Below are 21,475 nucleotides of genomic sequence, written 5' to 3'. Positions count from 1 at the left end.
GTCTACTAAATTTCAATAATTCCACTGCCCCCTTTCAGTGTAACGCACCTGAGCAACAAACCTTGCTATACATGACACCCAAAACTATTTCAAAGGGACAACTAAATGTCCCAAAAAGAACATGCATGTAAAAATATAAGGATAATTTCTGGTATCTCATTTCATCTTCCAGCTGTGACTACTGCACAAACTGTGACTAAAGGTGCCAAGGTGACCTGCATGACTACACACAGTAAGAACTTGCTAACAGAATCAGTATGGGGATAAATGAGAGGATGCAATAACACTGACGCTGAGCAAATACAGCACAAGATATGGTTCTGGCCTCTTTTTCAGTGGATGGTTGGGGACACTTGATAGTTACTGAGAAGCCTTTCTGACAGCTTGAACCTGGGCACTGCCAAGAATGACAACACCCGGGAAGACTTCCATAATCACGTCAGGGAAATACTACTGCAGGACCAGACTTGTGACATGATCACAGAAAGTTCACAAAAGACGTAGGAGACTGAAATTCATTTAAAAATGTGATTTCTATATTTGAGAAGGAACTTTTTTTGACTGAATTTCAATTTCAACTTCAACTCAAGCTACAGTGCAGCTATGGCATGAACAGCTGCTACAATGGTTTCTTCATCGTTCTACATTAAACATACTAGAAAACATGCTTGATTTGTAAATTATTTGCATTTCAAACTTTTATTTTGGTAAAATCATACAATAACCGCACAGCTGAGTCATCTCATGCAGTGCATAGCTTCTAACCTAGTACACAAAGCAAATTCTAAGTCTAAGGAGCTCTGGCATTTCCCTCCGAACATTTAGCAAGCCAAAACCTGCTCATACTGAATTCATCCTATGATTCACGTCTGGCTTCTACTCTGTAAGACTTATTGCTATAGCTGGAACTTGCCAAATGCTCCTGAAAGGTCAAACACCAGAGTCGCCAAATATGCAAATGCAACAATAGAGAATAACCACATGTTTTAAGATTGCCATGTGCCAGACATTCACTGAAAAACAAAAACAAAACCCAAAATAATAATAAAAAAAACACAATAGGAGAATCTGGACACTTTGCGCTGATACATTTAGGAAATGTGTATTTTGATAATTTTATCCAAACCTTGGCATGTTTGTTTTTTTTTTTTCTTCAATTTTGACAGCCAATTAAATAGTCTACAGTCTATAGAAACATTTAGCCACAAGGCCAGTAACAGGTGTGGATTTTGACTGAGTCCAATATGACTTTAACATTAAAAAGCTCACACTACCCCGAAATATATAAATTTCACGCATACGGGTGACATTCAACATTCAAGTGCCAGTGTTTTTGTACTGTCTTTTGGTCAAGTTTCTTGAAACGTTCAAAGAATCACTTTTAGGCTTATAAAAATAAATATTTTTCAAAAAATGCTTAATAAATTACACAACTAGCAGCAAAAGTAGAATCTAGAAATCTGTGTGCAAATAGCTAAATTCCCAACTGCTAATCCCCCTGGTCCCAAATAAATCCTGGTTAAATATCAAGAGCCCTTCCCCTTTTGTAAACAAGCTGCGTTTAACAATCTCCACACACAATATTTGGAAGCTTAAGGACACGCACTCAAGACATTTATATAAAACTCTAGATGTGCAATAAAATAACTTTGTAAAACTTGATGGGTACAACATACAAGGGCCTAGACCTAACTTAAATAGCACCAGTCATCTTAAGTTACCTCAATACTGTCAGTGCATCCGCTTCAATTCTTTAATTTGTTGAAAAAGTTTCAAGGCACAACACACTTGAGCATAAATCTATTGCACTTAAAGTTAAATGCCATTTCTTACCCCTCCACTCAGCAACCTTCTTAAAGGAAGCTGATATTGGCTCCCTGGCCAACAATTTTAAATGCACATCAAAACTAGTTAGCTCCCAGAGGAGACGCCAGCATTGATGTTACCATGTGGAGGGAAAACCCCTTCTTTGGCCTGTTTAAGTGGAATACACAGCCAGTATGCAATGGAAACCTACGCAACTAAAATGGTGGTGCATCCAACTGCACTTGCGACTGCCCTCACTGACACCCTGTGCAGTTTTCCCTGTACATTACTGACCTCTGCAATCCCTCCCCACCTGCTCTAGTCTTTGAATAAAGGAGCCATGCCTCCTCCAAGTAAGCCGAACGATGTCATTTCGGAATTTTTTTAACGCAGCTTGAAAAGAGAAAAATGTATACGTGTTGGTAATAAAGTAAAGCCTGCTGCAGAATTCATCGGTTTTCGCGCCTTGACCAAAAAACAACAACACTAGCATGCGTATAATTTCGAATTGGCCATAACGTTCTGCAGGGCCGCTTCGGCATTCGTGGTCCATGTGTAGCCATTCAGAACTTTCAGATACGGCAGGCTTTTGTGTCGTTTTTTTTCAATATAGCTTTCTGTTAAGTATGAGAAACATTTCATGGAAAAACGCAAACACGTTTTTCAATTTCCCCCTAAAATGTTTCAAGTAAGAAGAAATTAACGGAAAAAAACGCCGTCCCCCACTTAATGGCTAGCTCGTGGTACTTTATCTAGCTGCCTGAACTGTCAAGTCAATTCCATGAAGTGGAGTAACAAATTCCAGCATTGTGTGCCTGAACAAGCGTTAAGACACAAGCGTTTCATTACTTTTGTGAGTATTACGATCACAACTGGAATGGCTTTTTCAAGACTACCATATCCCTAATAGGAGCCTATCCAGGATAGAGTGAGCAAAAAAGTTCGAACTCTGTGTCCCTTAAAATACAATTGCCACACAAGGAATCAACACCTTTAATTCAAATGCTTCTGTGATGGATCCCAAACCTGTGCGCTAGCCTGTATTGCAGGCTACCTGATGTCCCTGTGACAATTTGAATTTCAAATGGAAATAATGACTCACTCAAGTCATATCATCCCAGTGTTTGCCAAGGTTTGATTTAGTACAGTAAGCTTTTTTATGCCTTACAAAAAAAAAACAAAAAAACAATTGAGCTTTTGGCCAAGTCTGGCCAGTTATGACATTTCAAAAATAAAAATTCCTGTCTAAATTGAAAGGCACAGTACATTAACAAACAAATGATCCTCAGATTTACAAAGAAAGAAATGAGGTGCAGTGGAAAACTAGAGTCCAAGATTCTGTCGGGCGATTATATCAGCAGCCATGTTCAGGCTCATCTAATGTTTTGCGATACTCTGGTTCTCTTGCAGGCTGCCTGCCGCCGTTTCCAGGCTCCCTTTCAGAATGGAGTCAGAGAATCACAGCTGGTAATGTACTGCGAGTTCTTGAAGCTACACAGGGTATAGTCTGGCTAGGTTACATGTGGTTTCCATTCAGCTAGTTTGGCGTGGTGACCTCCACTGCGCGTGGGTTGTTGTTTTTTTTTGAAGTTTTATTTAGTTATTTTTTTAGTTTCCCCACCAGTCGACCTGGGAGTAGTTTCCCCCATAGCCGTCGTTGCTGTAGCCGAAGTTTCCAAATCCACCTGCAAAGGAAAGATGAGCCAGTCAGGGATGTGAGAATTCAGCAAAGTGTGTCTGCTGTAATACAGCACAACATGCATTGGTAATATTCAGAATCAATGCTGAATTGAGAGCACTGACATCTCTCCCCCCCAATGAGGACAGATTGAGAGTGAAACCAACCCTTACCACCACCAAACCCTCGGTTTCCCCCGTGGCCTCCTGTGCTGCGATTCCCACGGCTGCTGAAGCTACTGCTGCTGTTGCTGGTCTGACGATAATCTCTGGCTCCGAACCCACCAGAAAACCTAGAGGCGAAAAGAAGGGTAACGTCATGACTTTGGACTCAGTAGAAACTAAAATACCCAGCCCAAGACATGACCCAAACAAAAACAGAGAAACCCAGTTTACTGTAAACTGCCTTTTGTGCTAAAGCCACCTGCAAGCCACATGGCTGAACCATGAAGGTTGTGTTTCTACACCGAAGACTGTCCCTGCTAGAAATTCCCAGGGAGAGCTATACCTCTTGGAGCGCCCTCGGTTGCTGCTCTTGTGCTGGTGCTCGTACGCCAGGCTCTCCAGCCAGGACGGGACCTCCTGCTTGGACTCAACCAAGATGTCCAGGAGGTCCTTGGTGATGTTGCTGTTCTTGTCATTGAAGAAGGATGTAGCCAAACCTTGAGGAAGGGGGAAAAAGTGACATTCCTTTAAGTCCTCTTGTCATCACTAAATCTAAATGTATTGCTTCAGCTCAGATACAACTCATACACCATCTTTTAATGTTTTTAAATAAGAACTTCAGCCTAAGTTAGAAGTGTGCTATAACAATGCCATTTGACATTGTCCTAGTTAGTCTGAAATTGTTGAATAACTTTCAAAGATTACATGAAATACAAATCTACAGTCTAGAAACATGAGCCAAGAGCTGTAACAAAATATGCAGTCACACATAGCCACTAAAACATTCATGCAGACAGCCTTCATCAGTCATTCCAGAACTCACCAAGATTTCCAACACGACCAGTACGACCAATACGATGGACGTATTCCTCAATATCACTGGGCAAGTCAAAGTTGATGACATGTTTCACATTGGAAATGTCAAGTCCACGGGCAGCCACCTAGAAGATCAACAATCAGTGGTAGTACTTTGATCTAACAAATCCATTTGCTTTGCTATCCGGGAGTGAAAATTAAAAATTACATACCGCTGTGGCAACCAAGATCGGGCACCTTCCAGAACGGAACTGGTGGAGCGCTTCCTCACGATCTCTCTGGGAACGGTCGCCGTGGATACTGGTGCAGGCGTAGCCTTCACGGTAGAGGAAGTCCTCCAGTGCATCTGCCCCCTTCTTGGTCTCCACAAACACCAAGGTGAGGGAGTCTTTTCCTGCAAGGAGAAAGGAACATTGAGTCTTCATCCAAGCAGAACGGACCGGCCAGGAGCTACTTACAGAGGGGGTGACAGGGTGCTGGAAATGAGCTCACCTGCCTCAGTGGCAGCTAGTAGGGAGCAGGGCCCTATGGAATCTGCCAATGTGGGAAACTCATATGGAATCACAGAATGCAGACAAGAACTGAAGCCATTTCTGATCACAATCAGCCTGAGATGCACTGTGCATCACTAACTACAATAAAAGCAGGCATCTTACGGAGGGCCTTCTATAAACGGACACACAGCTTATTTTAGTTCCTCCCAGCTACTGCTCAGGGTGTGCCTCTGCAGCGGGTGAAACTAGCAGCTGTCAGCAAGCTAGTCTGTCATCTACTTTCACTGCCATCTGGCTTCTTGCACATTTCAAGATTCTACAATTCCGTCAAGTTTCCTGGACAATGGCAATGAATCCACTGTTGTATCCATTTACATTTGAGAGTTGTTTTTTATTAGCATAAAAATAAATGTCATATTTGTGTTTGCATCACATTCACCTGTTGTATTCTGTTGTTCATTTGAGTAAAATCACAGGCTGCACGGGAGCAGGTTCAGCTGAAGTTCCATTTTAAACAGATACCATTCAGTTAACTGACACCTGACAAACCCAACACATTGTTTGGTGTGTCTTTAAAGATCCTACAGCAATTCCTGAAAGAGTGCAAGTATCTACATCTGGCCCCCCTACATCTCATTGGCTACACGGTCCCTTGCATTCCCTGCCTGGCTTATTCTCCAATATGAAATGAGAGGCTTATTCTTGATCCTTCTGGTTAAATTAAGGTTAAAGCAAGCTGAATTAGACAAGATATATGTAAACGATGACACAAGAAATCATGGGGGAACCAGTGAAATCATGACAAAATTCGAACAAGAGCATTTCCTCAGAGCCTGACATAAGACAGCTGATGGGACATTTTGTTATCTATGGGGAAGCAAATACCTAAAAATGTTTATCTTCACACACTTTATTACTGTAGTCAACTACTTAACTGAGGAAATCACCAATATCTAAAAGAAACACATCTGCTATAGTAAGCATAGTAAGTACATCAAACAGTACAATATTCATGCAGAACAGAAATATATAGAAAACAAAGATCAAATGACTGAAATAAGTAGTTTTCATAAGACCAAGTAATAGTAATGAGATCTGGGCAAAAAATAAGCTTTTATATAAAAATACAAATTACTTGTAATATATTGAGTATATTTTCAGCCATTCACTTCCCATTCAGTAAACATTATAATTGTTCAAAAATAACTTATTTCTGCCAATGTATCTACATGCAAAATAAAATTGTACAGAGAAATCTGAAATGAAAGTATGATCTGGGGAGGGAAAAAAAAGATTTCATAGGGCCTAAAGGTAAGGGAGGTGGCAAGACTACACATGGAGGAATGAAGCATGTGACCACACAGCTAAATACTTACATGCATTTATACCTCATTTCCACTTCAAAACCATGTTACCATGGCATTTCACTTACCAAAGCAAGCCAAGCTGCCGACACTGGAATCCATTTTAATCCATATCAAATTATATGCACTATATTAGTAACGCTTTTATTCATTTCAACTACATTTTTACTAAAAGGTAATTCATGGCACTGGAGGGATTTTTAGTCCAGTACTGCTCACAGTACAAGACATGCATTAATGATGATCCTGCAAGCTTTAGCCAGTTACTGTGGGTAGCTTGTAAGCCCCTGAGCCAGTCTGCTGGCATATGGAAACTGAGCAACACGGCTTGTAATGGCAAAACCAACACTGAGATGTCGTGAGAAAGAGGTATTCACACAAAGAAAGTGAATTCAGCTTTCGAAAAAAAGAAGTAACCAGCTCACAGTAATCAAAAACGAAAAGCCACTTTACAGGCAAATGAACATGAATTCATACTCGTATTGTCTCAGACAGTAACGCTCAGCTAAAGTGATGACAGCACTACAAAGATAAATAAACCAGCCATCTTCCCAATGATAACCTGTGCTCTCACTGGCAACTCCGTGTTCTGGCAGTTGCTATGCGTTACTGTCTTTTCTGATGGGAAAAAAAAATGAACAACTTAACAGAATTTGGGCTGCAGTAAAAATCAGGGGTGGAATGAGGCAGGCATTCTACTACAACTTTATAATAAATTGCTGACTTACCGGGTTTCTCTGGGTTTTCAGTGGAATTTTCCTGAACCTCACTGGGTATGACTTTGAATAAAACCAAACCTCACAATAAAATGTATGCACTTTAAAACAGCTTCATTTATAAACAATAAAATTCTAAAGTCACTACACTCTTAACGCATCATTCTCTCCTCTGTAGAAAGATGTGAGCAGAGGGCATTTCAAATCAATTCCTACTGCCTTCGGTGAACCAAAAGAAAACTCAAAGGGATTTACGCCCATTTCTGTGCTGCGATGGATTTGTCTACACCTAACCATTTGCATAAAAACCAGACAGAACGCTTTCTGGAGACCATCTCTAAAAAGAGAAAGGATTACAGATGCTGCCTATTTCTGGAGAAAGCCTTGAACATTCATTGCCCACCCTTGTAAAAGGAACATCATTTCTATGATGGAAGGCAGAATAAGTGACTCCAACTACCACTGCTGCCAGATGCACAGTTACTACATTAAGGATGTAGGTAGACAGCAGGTGACAAAGTGGCTATTTTACCTGTAGCATTCAGCAGATCCAGCAGGAAAGACCGCTTGTCACTCTCTTCCACCCAAACCACCTTCTGAGTGATGTTTTCAGAAGTGGAGCCAACTCGGCCTACAGCCAGGAAAATGTACTCCTCCAGGAAATCGCGGGCTAGGATCTGAACACAAGCACATAGCATTAAAACTACAATGAAACCATTCTTGTTTTTTTTAATCCGTTTTCTTTCTAGCAGCCCCAGTTACCTGGATTTCCTTGGGGAAAGTGGCACTGAACATCATGGTCTGGCGGAGGCCCTTAGGTGGCATGGTGTCCTGCTCCACGATGCGGCGAATCTGAGGCTCAAAGCCCATGTCCAGCATTCTGTCAGCCTCATCCAGTACCAAGTAACTGAGGGAGAAATGCAGAAAAGACAACTTTCTTTAAAAGGCCAGCTAGAGCTGTCAGCTATTTACCAAATCACCACCGTGCTTTCCATAGCATACCTGTTTTGAGCTTGAAGTTTGAGGAAAAGCTTTCTGAAAATGACTGCTATGAGTTTATTTAGGCATGCCAAACAACCTATGAGGCTAACATATTCATTTTTTCCTGCTTAAGCCTCTGAAGCAACGTTTCCATTAGCCAAAGGATTCCAGCCAATATCAGCTGCCACCAGGGCAGCAAACATAGGGCAACAGATATCCCAGCGAACAGGAAACTCACTTGCAGTAGTCCAAGCCGATCTTCCCTCTCTCCATCATGTCCACCAGACGGCCAGGCGTGGCCACCAGCAGGTGACAGCCTCTCTCCAGGTCCCTGATCTGCTGGCCAATGTCAGCCCCTCCGTACACAACACACGGGCGCACTTTGGAGCGGTACGCAAACTAGAAAAACATCAGCAAACAGTCGGATTTAACACACACGCGCTGGATGTCACTTTAAGGCACTGCGCTGCACTGCGCAGAAACTAGTGCCACGTGAGTGCCACCGGGGGTTTAAGGTTACTTGGATCAAATACCTTTCTGGCTTCATCATATATCTGGAGAGCCAGCTCTCTGGTAGGGGCCAGGACCAAAGAGATTGGATACTGCTTTCGGCGTCCGTATTTTCCATTTTCCTGTGGAAATAACATTTGGAGCTAAATTAGATACCCTTCCCATAGCTGGAAAAAGCAAGACGAAGGGTGGATGTGCTTCAATTATGCTTTTATAAACTTTTTTCATGATCCTACAGAAAAATGATGCATAGTTCATAAAGAGTTACTTGGTCATTGTATGGTGACTACACTGAATACATCAATATGTGCGCAGATACTGTTAATACACAGGCTAGCAACGAGTTGATCTGGTAAGTACGCCGTATTTAATACTTAGTACAGTGTAATCCCTTTGCATGAGTGTACTGTATCGATTGTGCTGCGTGGCTCAATGAGTAGCTGTGTTAGTGCTCTACCTGGCTGCTGGCCTTCACAGCCTGCAGGGCCTCTCCTGGACCATCAGAGTAAATCTGGCTCAGTACTGGGAGCAAGAACGCTGCGGTTTTTCCAGAGCCTGGAAAAAAAAAAACACAGCAAACAGAAGTATGAATCACTGGGGAAGCCGGGTACACAAATGCATTAATGCTCTGAGCTGGTGACTGGTTAATCTGATTTACTAAGCATATCTCTACCCATCATTTCACCCCAATAATCCAATGATATATTCTCAAGTATTTCAATTTTTAATATCAATGCTTTAAAAGTCAACGCATTCATCCTTACAACACTCATTCATCAGTAAAACCTAACCATCCCAACAAGCCTGACAACGAGTGGGTCCGGTGTAGTCACTAGGAGTGATGTCACCATGCCAATCTCTCCTATGTCCATGTCATGGAAAAAAAAGCTAACCAAATACAGCCCAAAAGCCTTCAGCTGAAAACAGTCAGGCTTCCTAACCTGTCTGAGCGCAGGCCATCAGGTCCCTCTTGGCCTTGATGATGGGAATAGCGTGCTTCTGAACAGGAGTGGGTCTGGTGTAGCGGCTCAGGGTGATGTTACCCATGATAATCTCTCCCATGTCCACGTCGTGGAACTGAAACGCGAAGGGGTACGGTGAGGCACCGTTTCAACATCACATCAAATTAACGAAAGGGCGAGTTCAGGAACTTACGCTCTCAATATGGGGAGGGCAGCTGGAGCCGGTGGCCTCCACAGGAATGTCATCGTACTTCTCAAAGTTAATCCCTGTGTTGCTTCCAGAGAACAGCTCACTGAAGGGGGATAAATAGGACGTGACGTTAAGTAAGTCCACTATGCGGGGCGGAGAGTAGATTAAATAAGCAGTCGGAGAGAGGGACGGATACGCACTGCTCCAGGCGCTCGTTGGGAGACGTCGGCTTGGACCAGTCCTCCTCATCCCTGGAGTCCTCCACCCAGCGGCTGTTTCCTCCGCCATCTCGGGTGCCGAAGCCGGGACGCTCATACCTGTCAAACCAAGCCTTTAATATCTACATCCACTGAACGGTGCACTCTGACAGAGGACAGGAATAAAGTCCCTTATATCAACATATCAACATTCACCCAGCCTGGGGGGTTCAATCTGACACGCACATCCAGGTTTATGCCCTGTAACACATACCTTCCTCTGGACCCAGAGCCTCGGTCATTGAAGAAAGAAGATTTCCCTCTGTCAGAGCGCCCTCCAAAACTAGTGTAGGCGTCTCTGTTGTCCTTCCCAGAGTTCCATCCACCACCATCTTTGTTGTCATAACCAAATCCTTAAAAAAAAAAAAAGACAGCACAACCACATTTGAGTCCTTTTCCCATCACACACTTACCTACAGCTTCACTGTCTGGAAGGCATTTAAGAGATGCCATACACTGCAAGTTCTCACGAAACGCACTGGAACTTGAGACAAACAGACGACTGCTCCCCCACCTGCAGTCTGCATCGGCTGGGTCTGGTTAAAGGAGCCGCCGCTTCTGTTGCCACGGTACCCACCACGTCCACCTCTGTCTGAGCGAGAGGGTCCCCGTCCGCCGAAGCTGCGGTCGCCATTCATCCGGTTGTCCCTGCCGTCGTGGTAGCCATTCACAAAGCCATTGCTCCGCCCCCCGTCCCATCCAGGAGAATCTTTATAGAGAGAGACGGACATGGCTCAGAGCTGGTAATAGACACCCCCCCTGCATGTGGACCTGCTAAAGACTTCATGGGTGAAGAAAAGAAAGTGTCTTTTTGGCCTAAGGTCCACAGAGTCAACTTGTGCATCCAGCTCTATGATTGCAGTTTATGAACTTCAGACACTTTCCATTATATGCTGTTCCCCTGGAAAAGGAACAAACTCATCAATTTGGTACCAATGGTCATTTCAGGCATATCTGGCCAAATGATCTGCACTTTACTCATGCAAAAATAAGTTCTGACTGAATTCCTCGTGGGGATGTGGGGAAGAAAGCACATTCCTATAAACATCTGCAAATTGCTCTAGATCCCATCTACCACCACCAGTGCAATACCCACTAGTACCCGTGAAAAGAAAAAAAAAAAAAAAATACTGCCTATTAGTCAGGCTGTCAATTTATGACTAACAACCACATATCCAAGTTTGAAGTTTGACATCCACTGTAAGAGCACAGTAAAAAATAAATAAATAAATAAATAAAACAAACATGGTTGTGTACAGGTTTATGCCAGCTCAGAGACTGCAGTGACCAGTGACAACAGGTCACAAGGAGATGCAGATTTCTGTCAGGAGTGTTGGGGAAGGATTCTATTTCCCAACAAGCCCTGCTGAGCCCTTACTTCATCCAGACATTGAATTAAAAAAATAAATAAAGTCTGAAAAACTGGGACAACAGATACACTAACACAAAAACAATGCAGAACCTAAAAACAAGGAAGTAAGTGTCACGCCACTGTCTGAGAAGACAATTACCGCAGCGATCAGCCCAGCTGAGCACACTGGCTGTGTCGTCATTGGCATCAGTGGTGACACTGCAGTCTGTGTGGGTGGGAGAGGCTGGAAGTAACAGAGTTACCGGCCAGAGTCTACACTACTGCTCAACAGAGAAGCTGTTCACTCCTTTAACTGCTCACATCAAAGCATTCCCAACCACTTTACACGGAGTTAACCAGAGTGGAGGAACAGACGAACCCTGAAAATATCCCCACCACTGCATAAAAAAATCATGAAACTAAGTAGCCTGACATGAATTGCATTCAATTAACAGAAATGTTTCAGTGTTGCTTACAGCATGGTCTAGGTTTTAAGCAGGAACATAGAAGGGTAGGGTATATAAACAGGGTTCATCTACAATATAATACTGCAAATCAAGAGGCATCAAAATTTAAGGAGCCAGACAAGCACAAGCATCAGGATACTTCACACTCCGAGCTTAAAAGCAAATGCATAAATATAGAAAGCAATTACAAATGCCTCACAGACAGGTGCAGATGGCACCAGAGAAGTTCAACTCTAAACGCTCCCGTCAGCAGCACTCAAGGTGAGACTCCAGTGAGACAGGCAAGGCTAATACCACCTTTGAAAAGGCAAAGGTGGGTCAGCGGAAACCAGACCTTAGTGCATTAACCAATTAGAAATAAGTTAACACAAATATAGAGACCAGAAAGCAACAAGTTGTCGGCACTTATTGTGTTGTTCGGGCAACTTTACTGAGCAGCAAGCACAGAGACACTACAGCACTTCCACTAGTTGATCATGCTCATTTCAATAAGGCCCAAGCCATAGTTTCATTTTTTTTTATATTGACAATACAACAATGTCAGTATGAAAAGTGTCCATTTTGATAAAACCGACTACTGCAGACAGAAAGAATGATCCAACTGTATACTGCAAAAGCACATCCTGACATTACTGTGCCAGTTTATCAACCAATTGCATCTGGCCTGAATGTAATAAATTTACATTTATGAAAATACTGCCGAGTCAGAGTGACATGGGACTTTCAACGTTAAAAAAGCTAAATGAAGCAGATCCGTATTACTAGTCCTTTGAGCAACTTGCAACCTGACAGGGTTGCGATCTAATTAGCTAAAATCTCATTTGAAGTGAAGTTGACATGCGTTTCTTATTTTAGCTGGGTGGGATAGTGGTGAAAGGAGGATGAATGGTCATTAGGTTGTAGGTTCACAGTTCACACCCTGGGAAAGGAACTGCCATTGTATCACCGTGTAATAAATATCCAGGGGTATAACAGGATGTGTGAGATCCAACAACAAGCATTACTGAAGTCAGCCCTAAAAGCCTATACTAAGAAAATAATGTGCTTTCTGGACTTACAGTACCTCCTGACCTCTGAAAAGCTGGATTACGAGCTAGGTATCATTGACTGAAAGGATGAAGTGTCAAACTGTTGTCATCGACCTATAACCGGGTTAAAAGCCATGCATGCCTAGCAACAGACTACAGCCACAGCAAATTATGTGCAAGAAAGATGTAGTGTACCCACGATGCAACCAATGATATAGTACAGTGTGAACAACTGTTAAGTTTCATTTTAGAATTTCACACTTAATGTACCCACTGCTGAACATTCAGTTATACTAATCACTGCACTGAAGCAGCCATGTAGGTGTATGATTTCCCAATCATACTATGCCTCAGGTCATCAAGGCTTGTTGAATTGTCTGCAAAAAGCTAAGGCAAATCTGCCACTAAAAACATGCACTATCCAACAGAAACTGCAGCTCAGCAGATACCTATTGGTAAGCATACAGCATATTAGCGATTATAGCAAGAGGACAGCATTAAACACATCAGCTCAAAGTGAAAAAAGTGAAACCTTACAGTGCCACATTTTGGGACAAAGTCTTATTCCCCTCGAATAGTATTTCCTCACAAATTGGGGAAGGCTAGAAGGCCATTAATAAGTCAATTCTTTACATGCATTCAAATTCTGGACTAAATTCTGCGATTACCTAATTCAGGATCTCCAGATGGACCACAAACATCACTCAGAGACGCATTTGTACATATATAAGTGATAAAACCTTCACGCCACTGTTCAGAAACAGGCTTCACACAGAATGTGAACTTTGAGGTGGCAGAAGACAACTTTCAGGCCATTCCACACGGGGCTCAGTTGCCATGGAGTAAACATAGCACACAGCCGCCCCTCCAAAATAACACCACTGTCAAAGATTAAAGGTCATACCCTCAGCGGTGAAAATGCATCCGCAACTGAACACTGACAGCAGGTTTCATTCAACTGCACAAACCGCTCTCAAATCTTGCATTTGACAAAGATTGCACAAAGCCTTTTATTAGTATTCAGGCAGCCATTACTACAGTTTTGAAGTCTGCCTGTTCTCTTGGCTTGAGTGCTCCATATATAACAGGATGGAGACTGCCATGCATTATTAGACACTGAGGCCAAGATGCAAACCAATCAGCCAGAGCCTGCTCTCAGCATTGCCTGCTGAAAATTAAGCCTGTGACCAAGACTGCTACAGCAAGACTGTGCCCAGTAGATAAAACCAAGCAGACAGAGACACTGAGGGGGAGTGCGGCAGCAGTGAGCGGTCACATGCACATGTCCAGGTATACCGCGTCTGTCAGGCCAGCCACCCCTGTACGCCTGATAAAACGAAAGCTCCTGGGAACCGCAGCTTGGGTAACCTGGGCAAAAGTACAAGGCCCAACATCAAAACAACAGCAGAACAAAGGAGAAGGCAAACGAAATGTTGCAATTCACTCTGCCATAATTACCGGTCCTACAGTCATTCCATCCTTTCGTATAGTTAGATCTGTGTCTATGGTTGCGTTCTGGATACCAAGTTTGAGGGTACTGTTTGGGAGAAACTTCGGGAACAATTTATTTTGCAAGGGGAAAAGAAAAAAACATGAACCCCACATGAAAGCCACAATGTGCATTCACTCAAAAGCACAGAGACAATGCAAGAGCGAGCTGTACTCTGTAGACCACCTACGGCTGATGGTTAAGGTTTTGCAACCCAGGTCACGTTCATGTAATGATTGCAACAGGAGAAGGGGTTAGAGTTCTCCGGCAATTTTAACGTTGCAGATTCAATGCCATCAGCAAGTGCCTTTTGACCTCATATTGCGCTCAACCCATATAAACACAGCCATGGTGAAGATCAATTCCCACAAAAGCTAAGCAGCCCCACACAGCCTAGCCAACCTTAAGAGGGAAGAGGAGGAGTGGAACACACAAGCACCCATCACTACCCCCATAAACTAGTCCAATATGGCTGACAGTCTGTAGCCAAAGGGGATCCGAGCTATTTCCCCCCCACATTACCTGCCAGCAAAATCACCCCGGATATCAAATTGCAGATGTTTGAGTGTCAAATGTCCCCCCACAAGAAAAAAGTGTAATGATTTTACACCCTGTAACAGCAGGATGACTATAAAAACAGAAAAAGTGACCATGCCTTTTTCTAAACTGGCCACTGAATGTTGGCACAAATGGCATTTGACTGAATCGTCATGCACCTAACAATGCAGAGCTTCCCTGAGCAAAAAGCTGTCAGAACACAAACTTACAGCTCCTCACTGGTGCCACTGAATAACCGCTCTGTCTACCAGAGGCATAAGCATTTCCTGTTGTGAAAAAATGAGAGTAAAGTCAAGAAAATGCTGGGAATACCAAAGCTGAATACATATATCGTCAAAAAAAGATATACAGAGATCATTTATGGGCTTTATCCAGGGGTCTGGAGAACATTTATACCTTTGAGGCAAATGACAGTGTCTTCAGCCCACAAAATACACACACTAGGATTGGAAAAAGAACCATGAAATTGTGATGAGCTGCAGATGACTCCCCATACCACGCTCTCAGATTTACTGAAATTGGTTGAAATTACCACCTCACAAAACACTTTTTTCCCCTAACAGTTCATTCCCAGTTGCTATGATACCATGAGCCACTACTAAATCCATCTTGACTAGAAATTTACTGAATTTGGTAAAGCTAAATAAAGAGAGCAATATTCTTATAAGCGTCCAAATCAGCATTTAGCCCTAAACAGATATCCAAGCATTATTCTGGTTGCCTTAATGGAAAGCTCCTTTGTGATGTGAATTGAGTAACTACATGCATGACTGAGCATTCTAAACCATGGCTGGTAAGCCTAGAAACCCAACCTTCATCCTACAGTCACTGACAGGCCAGACTAGTGAAGTGACACACAAATCCCTGTCCAAAAAAAGCTTTTTTTCTATGGCTGACTTGTCACAAAGACATCAAGAATTGTACTGAAAAATCTAGGGGTTTATGAATGTACGGTTGGTGAAAATTTCATTGCTTAGAAGCTGCAGGCTGAAGCCTTGGGGTTTCAAGAAGTTGCGAGTAGCATATCTAGTTTCAATGTAGCTTCATTTTTCTATGCACTGAAATGGGCACCATGCACAAATCACATTTATGAACAAGTTCTGCCTGATATTTAAGTGATCAGAGAGCTATCCAAGAAAAAAAAATCTCAATGGGGCTTTGTATGTCTCAGTTCACACTAATGAAAAGCTGTAGCTGATTTTAAGGTTGGCCTGTGTCAGACTGTAGAACAGGGTCCAGTCCTAGACTAACAGCACGCAGTTCAGAATGCTCTATTGTGCATGTACGCACCAGATACATATGCCAACACATCAAATTTTGATTTTCCACCCCAAAGTTCTAAAACTCTGCATGTGAAGCAGCTGTACTCACTTATGCAATTTACCGAACTGTGCCGTTCTGCTACTGCTATGTCTTTTTGCAGTGTGACAAATTAAATCCCTTTAGAGATTCCTGATCAAACAGTATTTGTATATCTTAAGGCAGTGTTTCTCAATCCTATTCCTGGAGGTCCACTGTCCTGTATATCTTCTATCTATCCTTTCTCCAAACACACCGGATTGAAATTAGTGTGATTAACATGGGTGAAACATGAGTTCAGTCAGGTAGGTAGAGCAGGGAAAGATGTGAAAACGTGCAGAGCAGAGGGCCCCCAGGAGCACCATTGAGAATCACTGGCTTAGGGAGGTATACACAGAAAACCAATGCTAGCACACAGACCATAAATTGCAAGATTTGACTGAAAATGTCAAATTAAATAAAGTTACCCAATGACTACTCTAAAACAATATTCCAAGAGAACTTGACGAGGAACTCCATGACCCCTGACCAGTTCCTGTTCAGTTTTCAAGGAAAAATGCATTTCCTCTTTGGGACATGAGGGCAAAATCAAGATGGTAAGCTACTTCCATCAGAACAACTTTTGATGGCTTTTTAAATTTTAAAAACCATGCATACATTCATGAAAAGCACCTCAATTTACCTTTTTTATCAAACTTTGGGTGCATTAAACTATGCAAACGTAAGTGTAAACGAACAAGCCAACAGCCTGAAATGCTGCGTGCTATGGTGCCATATAGTGAAGGGATAGCCCAAAGTAGCTATACAGGCAAAAGGGAGATGGGCACAATAGAAGTGTTTAGTTTCAACATTTCATGGAGGCCTGGCAAACCTAAATTACAATCTCTCACAATTAGACAGGGGTTCAGTTTAGGGTAGTGTCAAAGTGGGGAAGCAATTACACACTTTACAGTTTGATGTTACATGGCTACAATGGCTTTAGTGAGAAAGCATGTGGTTCAGTATGTCCAGGTCAGTCCATGTCATTACTTCACCCCTGCTTCCCAATTGATTAGCACACATCTGGCCGTGTGCATCCAATTAAAAGCACTGACAGTAACCTTTTGCTGCCTGGCTGACTCATTTTGTGGTAAACCACCTCCCATGATTTGCACTACTTACAAACATATCAGAATGCCAATTTAAAATGGTTCAACTGTTCTCCACAACTATTTGTACTGTTCAAAACACCTTGTTAAATAAGATTCAAGACACAAAATCAAATGATCAGATAAGTGCCCACTATATTATACTACTGTTCACACACACAAAACCACCTTGATTTGGACAGCGACATCATGTAAAACTAATTCTGCTCAGCGTTAGATAAGTGGTAAATCACAACAGACAGCATAATTTCACCACATGTGGCTGTGAACTATGACTATGCCTGTGTCATAGACAAAATTAGCACTGTGAAATGAACATTTCAAGCAGCAGCAACAAAATATTAAAGCACAGGTTATCAAATACAGCTTTTGAAAATGGTCCTTTAAAAAAAATACATGTACAAAACATGTCTGCTTAAAAAAAAAATCAATCAACGGTACAAATGTCATTGGTCACTTGGTTTTTCACTGAACACAAAGTTACCCCTTACCATTTTTGGAAGCCTCTTTGTTCCGCAAATGAGGTGGAATGTAACGCCCTGAAGGTAAAGACAGACGTGTAAGGAGCAGTAATGGCAGTGACAGTTCAGAAGCACTTTCATTGGGTTTCAATATTCACATGTACACTTCTGGGAATTCCACAGAGAAACTTCTGCATAGCTTGTCTGTTTAATTACTTGCTTAAAATTTGAGATGAAACATGAATAAAGTTTGAACATGTTTATAACCATCCCTCAAATTCACTTAAGTCTACTATATTGCAAAAACATCATAAAAGCACTGCTTTAAATTGCAGGACATGTGGAACTTTAACTGCTTTACAAGACTTCCTTGGTAATTAGAACTACGGGTACAGATACTCACTGCCAGTACCACCTCCACCCTGCCCCTCAGCTGCAGAGTTCAAGTCTAGGGCAGCAAGCTGTAAACGAAAATTTGTATAGTTAGCAGATAACATATTTCACGTTTCAATTTATGTAGCAATAATATCCAAACTGGTCAAAACAGTGCATATTTCAAACTCATGGAAGACATCACGCATGAGGGTATAACCTGTCTAACCTATAAATGTCAGTCTTGAACCCTTATTATGTAAGCAAACTATGTGCATCTTCATTTGAGCCACCACTGCATTTATTGTTTTCAATCCCGCCTCGCACGTTAGCATTTCTCCGACTCTAACGCTGCGCAAGGCCAGCAGGGATTCTTCCGTGTTTAATGCCATTAAAGGGCCGGGGATTAACGTGCCAGCTCTATGTTCGCAACTCAAGACAGCGGGCGAGAACAATACGGGCTCACGTGGGTCACGTGCTTCCTAGGCCGAACAGGGGACTTGCGCAACCTGACGTTCGTCATACGTGTAACGACAGCCAGCTTGCGCACTACCGTCCCATGCGATTATACAAAGAATGTTGCCAAATGTTTAAAAAAAAAAACCGAGGACAACCCCTCGCTATCTATCGGACCTTTAATAACTGCTATGGTCTTACTTAAAACGACACCACTGTAGGGTTACGTATTTGCTGAGTAGGTATTTTGTAACCGCAAACCAGCTAACGTTAAAGATACCCAGGAAGCCATTTTTATAACAGCTAGGAAGCGGGTTACGTCATGGGCATCGGCAACGCTTTCATGAAAGCTATGGTTAGCTAGGCCGGACAACGCGCCATAAGCCGACATCTCAATTTCCAGTTTAAATTAATTAAATGGATTCCAAACAATGAGAATCAGCTCAGACTCAACGCTACCCCATAATTCGTCGTTCACATTTTAGGTCACTGTAGCAAGATACAGGAATTACCTAGTTACATTCACATTTTTATGGCTAGATGAATTCGACTGTTAGCTACGTAGTTGGTCCAAATATCCTTTACTAGTCCACGGCAGAGTATCTGAGAAGACAGCTAACGTTATCTTTAAGTTATCTTTAACGGTATCGCAGGAAACTGACCATTGTTTGAGGGAAAAGATACATCTAAGAAAGGTCTAACTAGCGATCAAGAGGGTAATAGTAAGATTACCTTGATGGCTAACTAGGTTCGCAGTCTCATTAATGTTATACCATTAACTAGATGGTATAACGTTAGCTAGCTACATAGCCATCCATCCAACTGAAATTTTCGTGACGGCTCACACAAAGAAGTCAGTTAAAGGGCCCTTAGTACAAGTTAGACAGTTAACGTAGATCTAGCTATTGGAAAGTAGACGCTGTTCCATAAAAGGCCGATCGGTAAGGTCATAATCCATATCAACAGATTACGCAGTTAACGTTATTGGTTGGCTAGCTAGAAAACATGTTTCGAAATTGCGATTTTATTTTTAACTAACGTCAGGTAGCTAGGTTATCGAACCGGCGATGGGTAAAGACCGTTAGCTAAGTAGCTAACTTGCCGCACGTTGAAAATAAACAACCAAACGCACTAGGAAATCATGGAACAATTTAAAGGGAAAAGTGACAAGATTCAGAGGATGTACCATGATGCTGGCATTTCAGACAATAGCCGCCATTGTGATGTTGGTGAAAGTCCGCATTGAAAAAAGATAGCTATGAAGCTCCGCCATCATCACCATTACCCCCTACACCACCATTTTAACCAGCCAGAAGACGAAAGCACGCAGCAACGCTGAATACTGTATTCTGTAGACACAGCAGACTAGCTAGATCGCCACTCATGGCAGTATACCATTTCTATCAAATTTTATTTAGTTCTACACTCATGTGTAACAAACAAACTGCTGTATAGAATCAAAATAATCGATACTCACCTGCTGATCTAGACCGTGTGCATTTTCGACGGCCACATGACTCATAACTATGGAATTATGAGGAATTATTTCTTTTGAGAAAGGCTTTTCTTTGTTAGCTATCTAGCCAAACGTCTTGGTGTTTCCCTTCGTCGTTTTCCTCCTACGGTACAAATGTATAGAAAGGTCAAAGTAACTTTATTAATACAAATATTGTGTTTAAATTATATAAATATATCTTTGTTTTCCTTCAGTTTCGCGTAGCTAGCTAGTTACGTCCGTAGCTCAACTCAGCCCGAGCTTTTAACCGGCACCTTCCACTGGTCCGTGGTGGAATAGAACCAAAGCACATACCGCGAGATTTTATTGGCTGAACCAACCTGGTAGGAAACACAAACCATCGCGATATTTTGTCGAGTGTAATTTCGTGAAGTTGGCGCAGATTAGACAAAACGCAATGCTCGAAGAACAGCCAAACTGATCTGAAATGCGTTTCACCGTTTTGTAATATACGACCTCCCATTGTGTTTTCTCATTTTTTATCGTTCTCTAGGATGTTAATATATTTAGTATGGTTAATTTGGTTAATACCGATTTAACACGTTAACGTTGGTTGTTTCGTGCACGTAATACCCCCCGTTATACTGTTACTTTAAGGTTTGTAAGACCCCCCCTATAACTGTCTCTTGAGAAAGGTAGGTAATTGGACTCCCTGGCATTATTTTTGAAGCTGTAGTTTTTCGCCTGAATCGGAATCGATTGTGCCTCAAGAGTGAAAATTCCGTTATCCTTTTATGGTTTGAAGAGATGGGAAGTCATTTAAATTCCCTCAAATTTGTGAGTTATCACAAGATTTGTTTTTGGCAAGATTTACAGACAAGCACATGAATGAGAAGGGTTTGTCCTGCAGTCATGTGTCAGTCTAGAAATGCTGTACAAACAAGACTATCTCGTGCTATGCATGTTTGTGTTTCTTAATGAAATTACTTTTTTTTTTCCAAAACAGAGGGTTGGCAAATATAGTCCATCTACTCGGTTTTGGGTGTTCCCAGGTGTGTTAGTAAGATTTTGTTAAATATTATAGAAATTTTTAGGAATTTATTAATTGGAAATACAGTGCACAGACCATCTCACTTACACATATATTGAATATCATGGCAACAAATTCATATGAGACTGTGTGACTGTTAACACCCGGTTTGTGAAACACACCTGTTGTTATTTTAATGACCCTGGATTACGTTGAACCGGAGGTTGTGGAATTATAACAAAAATATTTCCTGCTATATTTCATAGGAAGAGTGAAAGAATAGATTATATTCTGCAGAATGTGTGGCTGGAGATAAGAACAAAATTTTTTCTTTGCATAAAGGAAAGCTTTAATCTGATTAGAACGGACCAGGACTGAATTTCAGTCACACTTAAAATAAACTTGGACTTGAAGATTGAAAT

At 42.0% G+C, this 21,475-nt stretch overlaps 1 protein-coding gene across 9 annotated transcripts; it reads right to left on the bottom strand.

Moving 5' to 3' along the window:
* Positions 1-1,139: 1,139 nt before the first annotated feature.
* On the bottom strand, positions 1,140-20,342 carry LOC118785679 (ATP-dependent RNA helicase DDX3X-like). 9 transcript variants are annotated; one of them, XM_036540521.1, is made up of 23 exons: positions 20,045-20,342; positions 18,143-18,200; positions 17,770-17,817; positions 15,041-15,097; positions 14,243-14,335; positions 14,081-14,152; positions 11,450-11,533; positions 10,453-10,647; positions 10,153-10,291; positions 9,882-9,998; positions 9,685-9,784; positions 9,471-9,606; positions 8,987-9,084; positions 8,553-8,651; positions 8,258-8,418; positions 7,801-7,945; positions 7,571-7,715; positions 7,051-7,101; positions 4,677-4,858; positions 4,472-4,589; positions 3,992-4,145; positions 3,652-3,776; positions 1,140-3,491 (listed from the first exon to the last, which is right to left on the bottom strand). In XM_036540521.1, exons 1-23 carry the CDS (start codon positions 20,087-20,089, stop codon positions 3,415-3,417), a joined length of 2,499 nt encoding a protein of 832 aa, XP_036396414.1. In that variant the 5' UTR covers positions 20,090-20,342; the 3' UTR covers positions 1,140-3,414. The 9 variants fall into 9 exon arrangements, with proteins under 9 accessions (XP_036396414.1, XP_036396422.1, XP_036396415.1 ...); XM_036540529.1 differs by having other exon boundaries at positions 3,658-3,776; XM_036540522.1 differs by having other exon boundaries at positions 10,516-10,647.
* Between the last annotated feature and the right edge of the window lie 1,133 nt (positions 20,343-21,475).

Source organism: Megalops cyprinoides, chromosome 11 (assembly GCF_013368585.1).
Source record: "Megalops cyprinoides isolate fMegCyp1 chromosome 11, fMegCyp1.pri, whole genome shotgun sequence".
Lineage (NCBI taxonomy): Eukaryota > Metazoa > Chordata > Actinopteri > Elopiformes > Megalopidae > Megalops > Megalops cyprinoides.
The sequence above is the reverse complement of the archived record's forward strand: the minus strand, read 5'-3'. Positions and strand labels throughout refer to the sequence as shown.

Bases quoted from the DNA above. Each gene is read 5' to 3' on its own strand.
- LOC118785679 (XM_036540521.1), bottom strand. From the start codon at position 20,089: ATGAGTCATGTGGCCGTCGAAAATGCACACGGTCTAGATCAGCAG. The intron at 14,153-14,242 runs GTAATTATGGCA...ACTTTTGCCCAG, and splicing joins ATGGAATGACTGTAGGACCG to GTTACCCAAGCTGCGGTTCC. The intron at 9,607-9,684 runs GTAAGTTCCTGA...TTCGCGTTTCAG, and splicing joins GCCCTCCCCATATTGAGAGC to TTCCACGACGTGGACATGGG.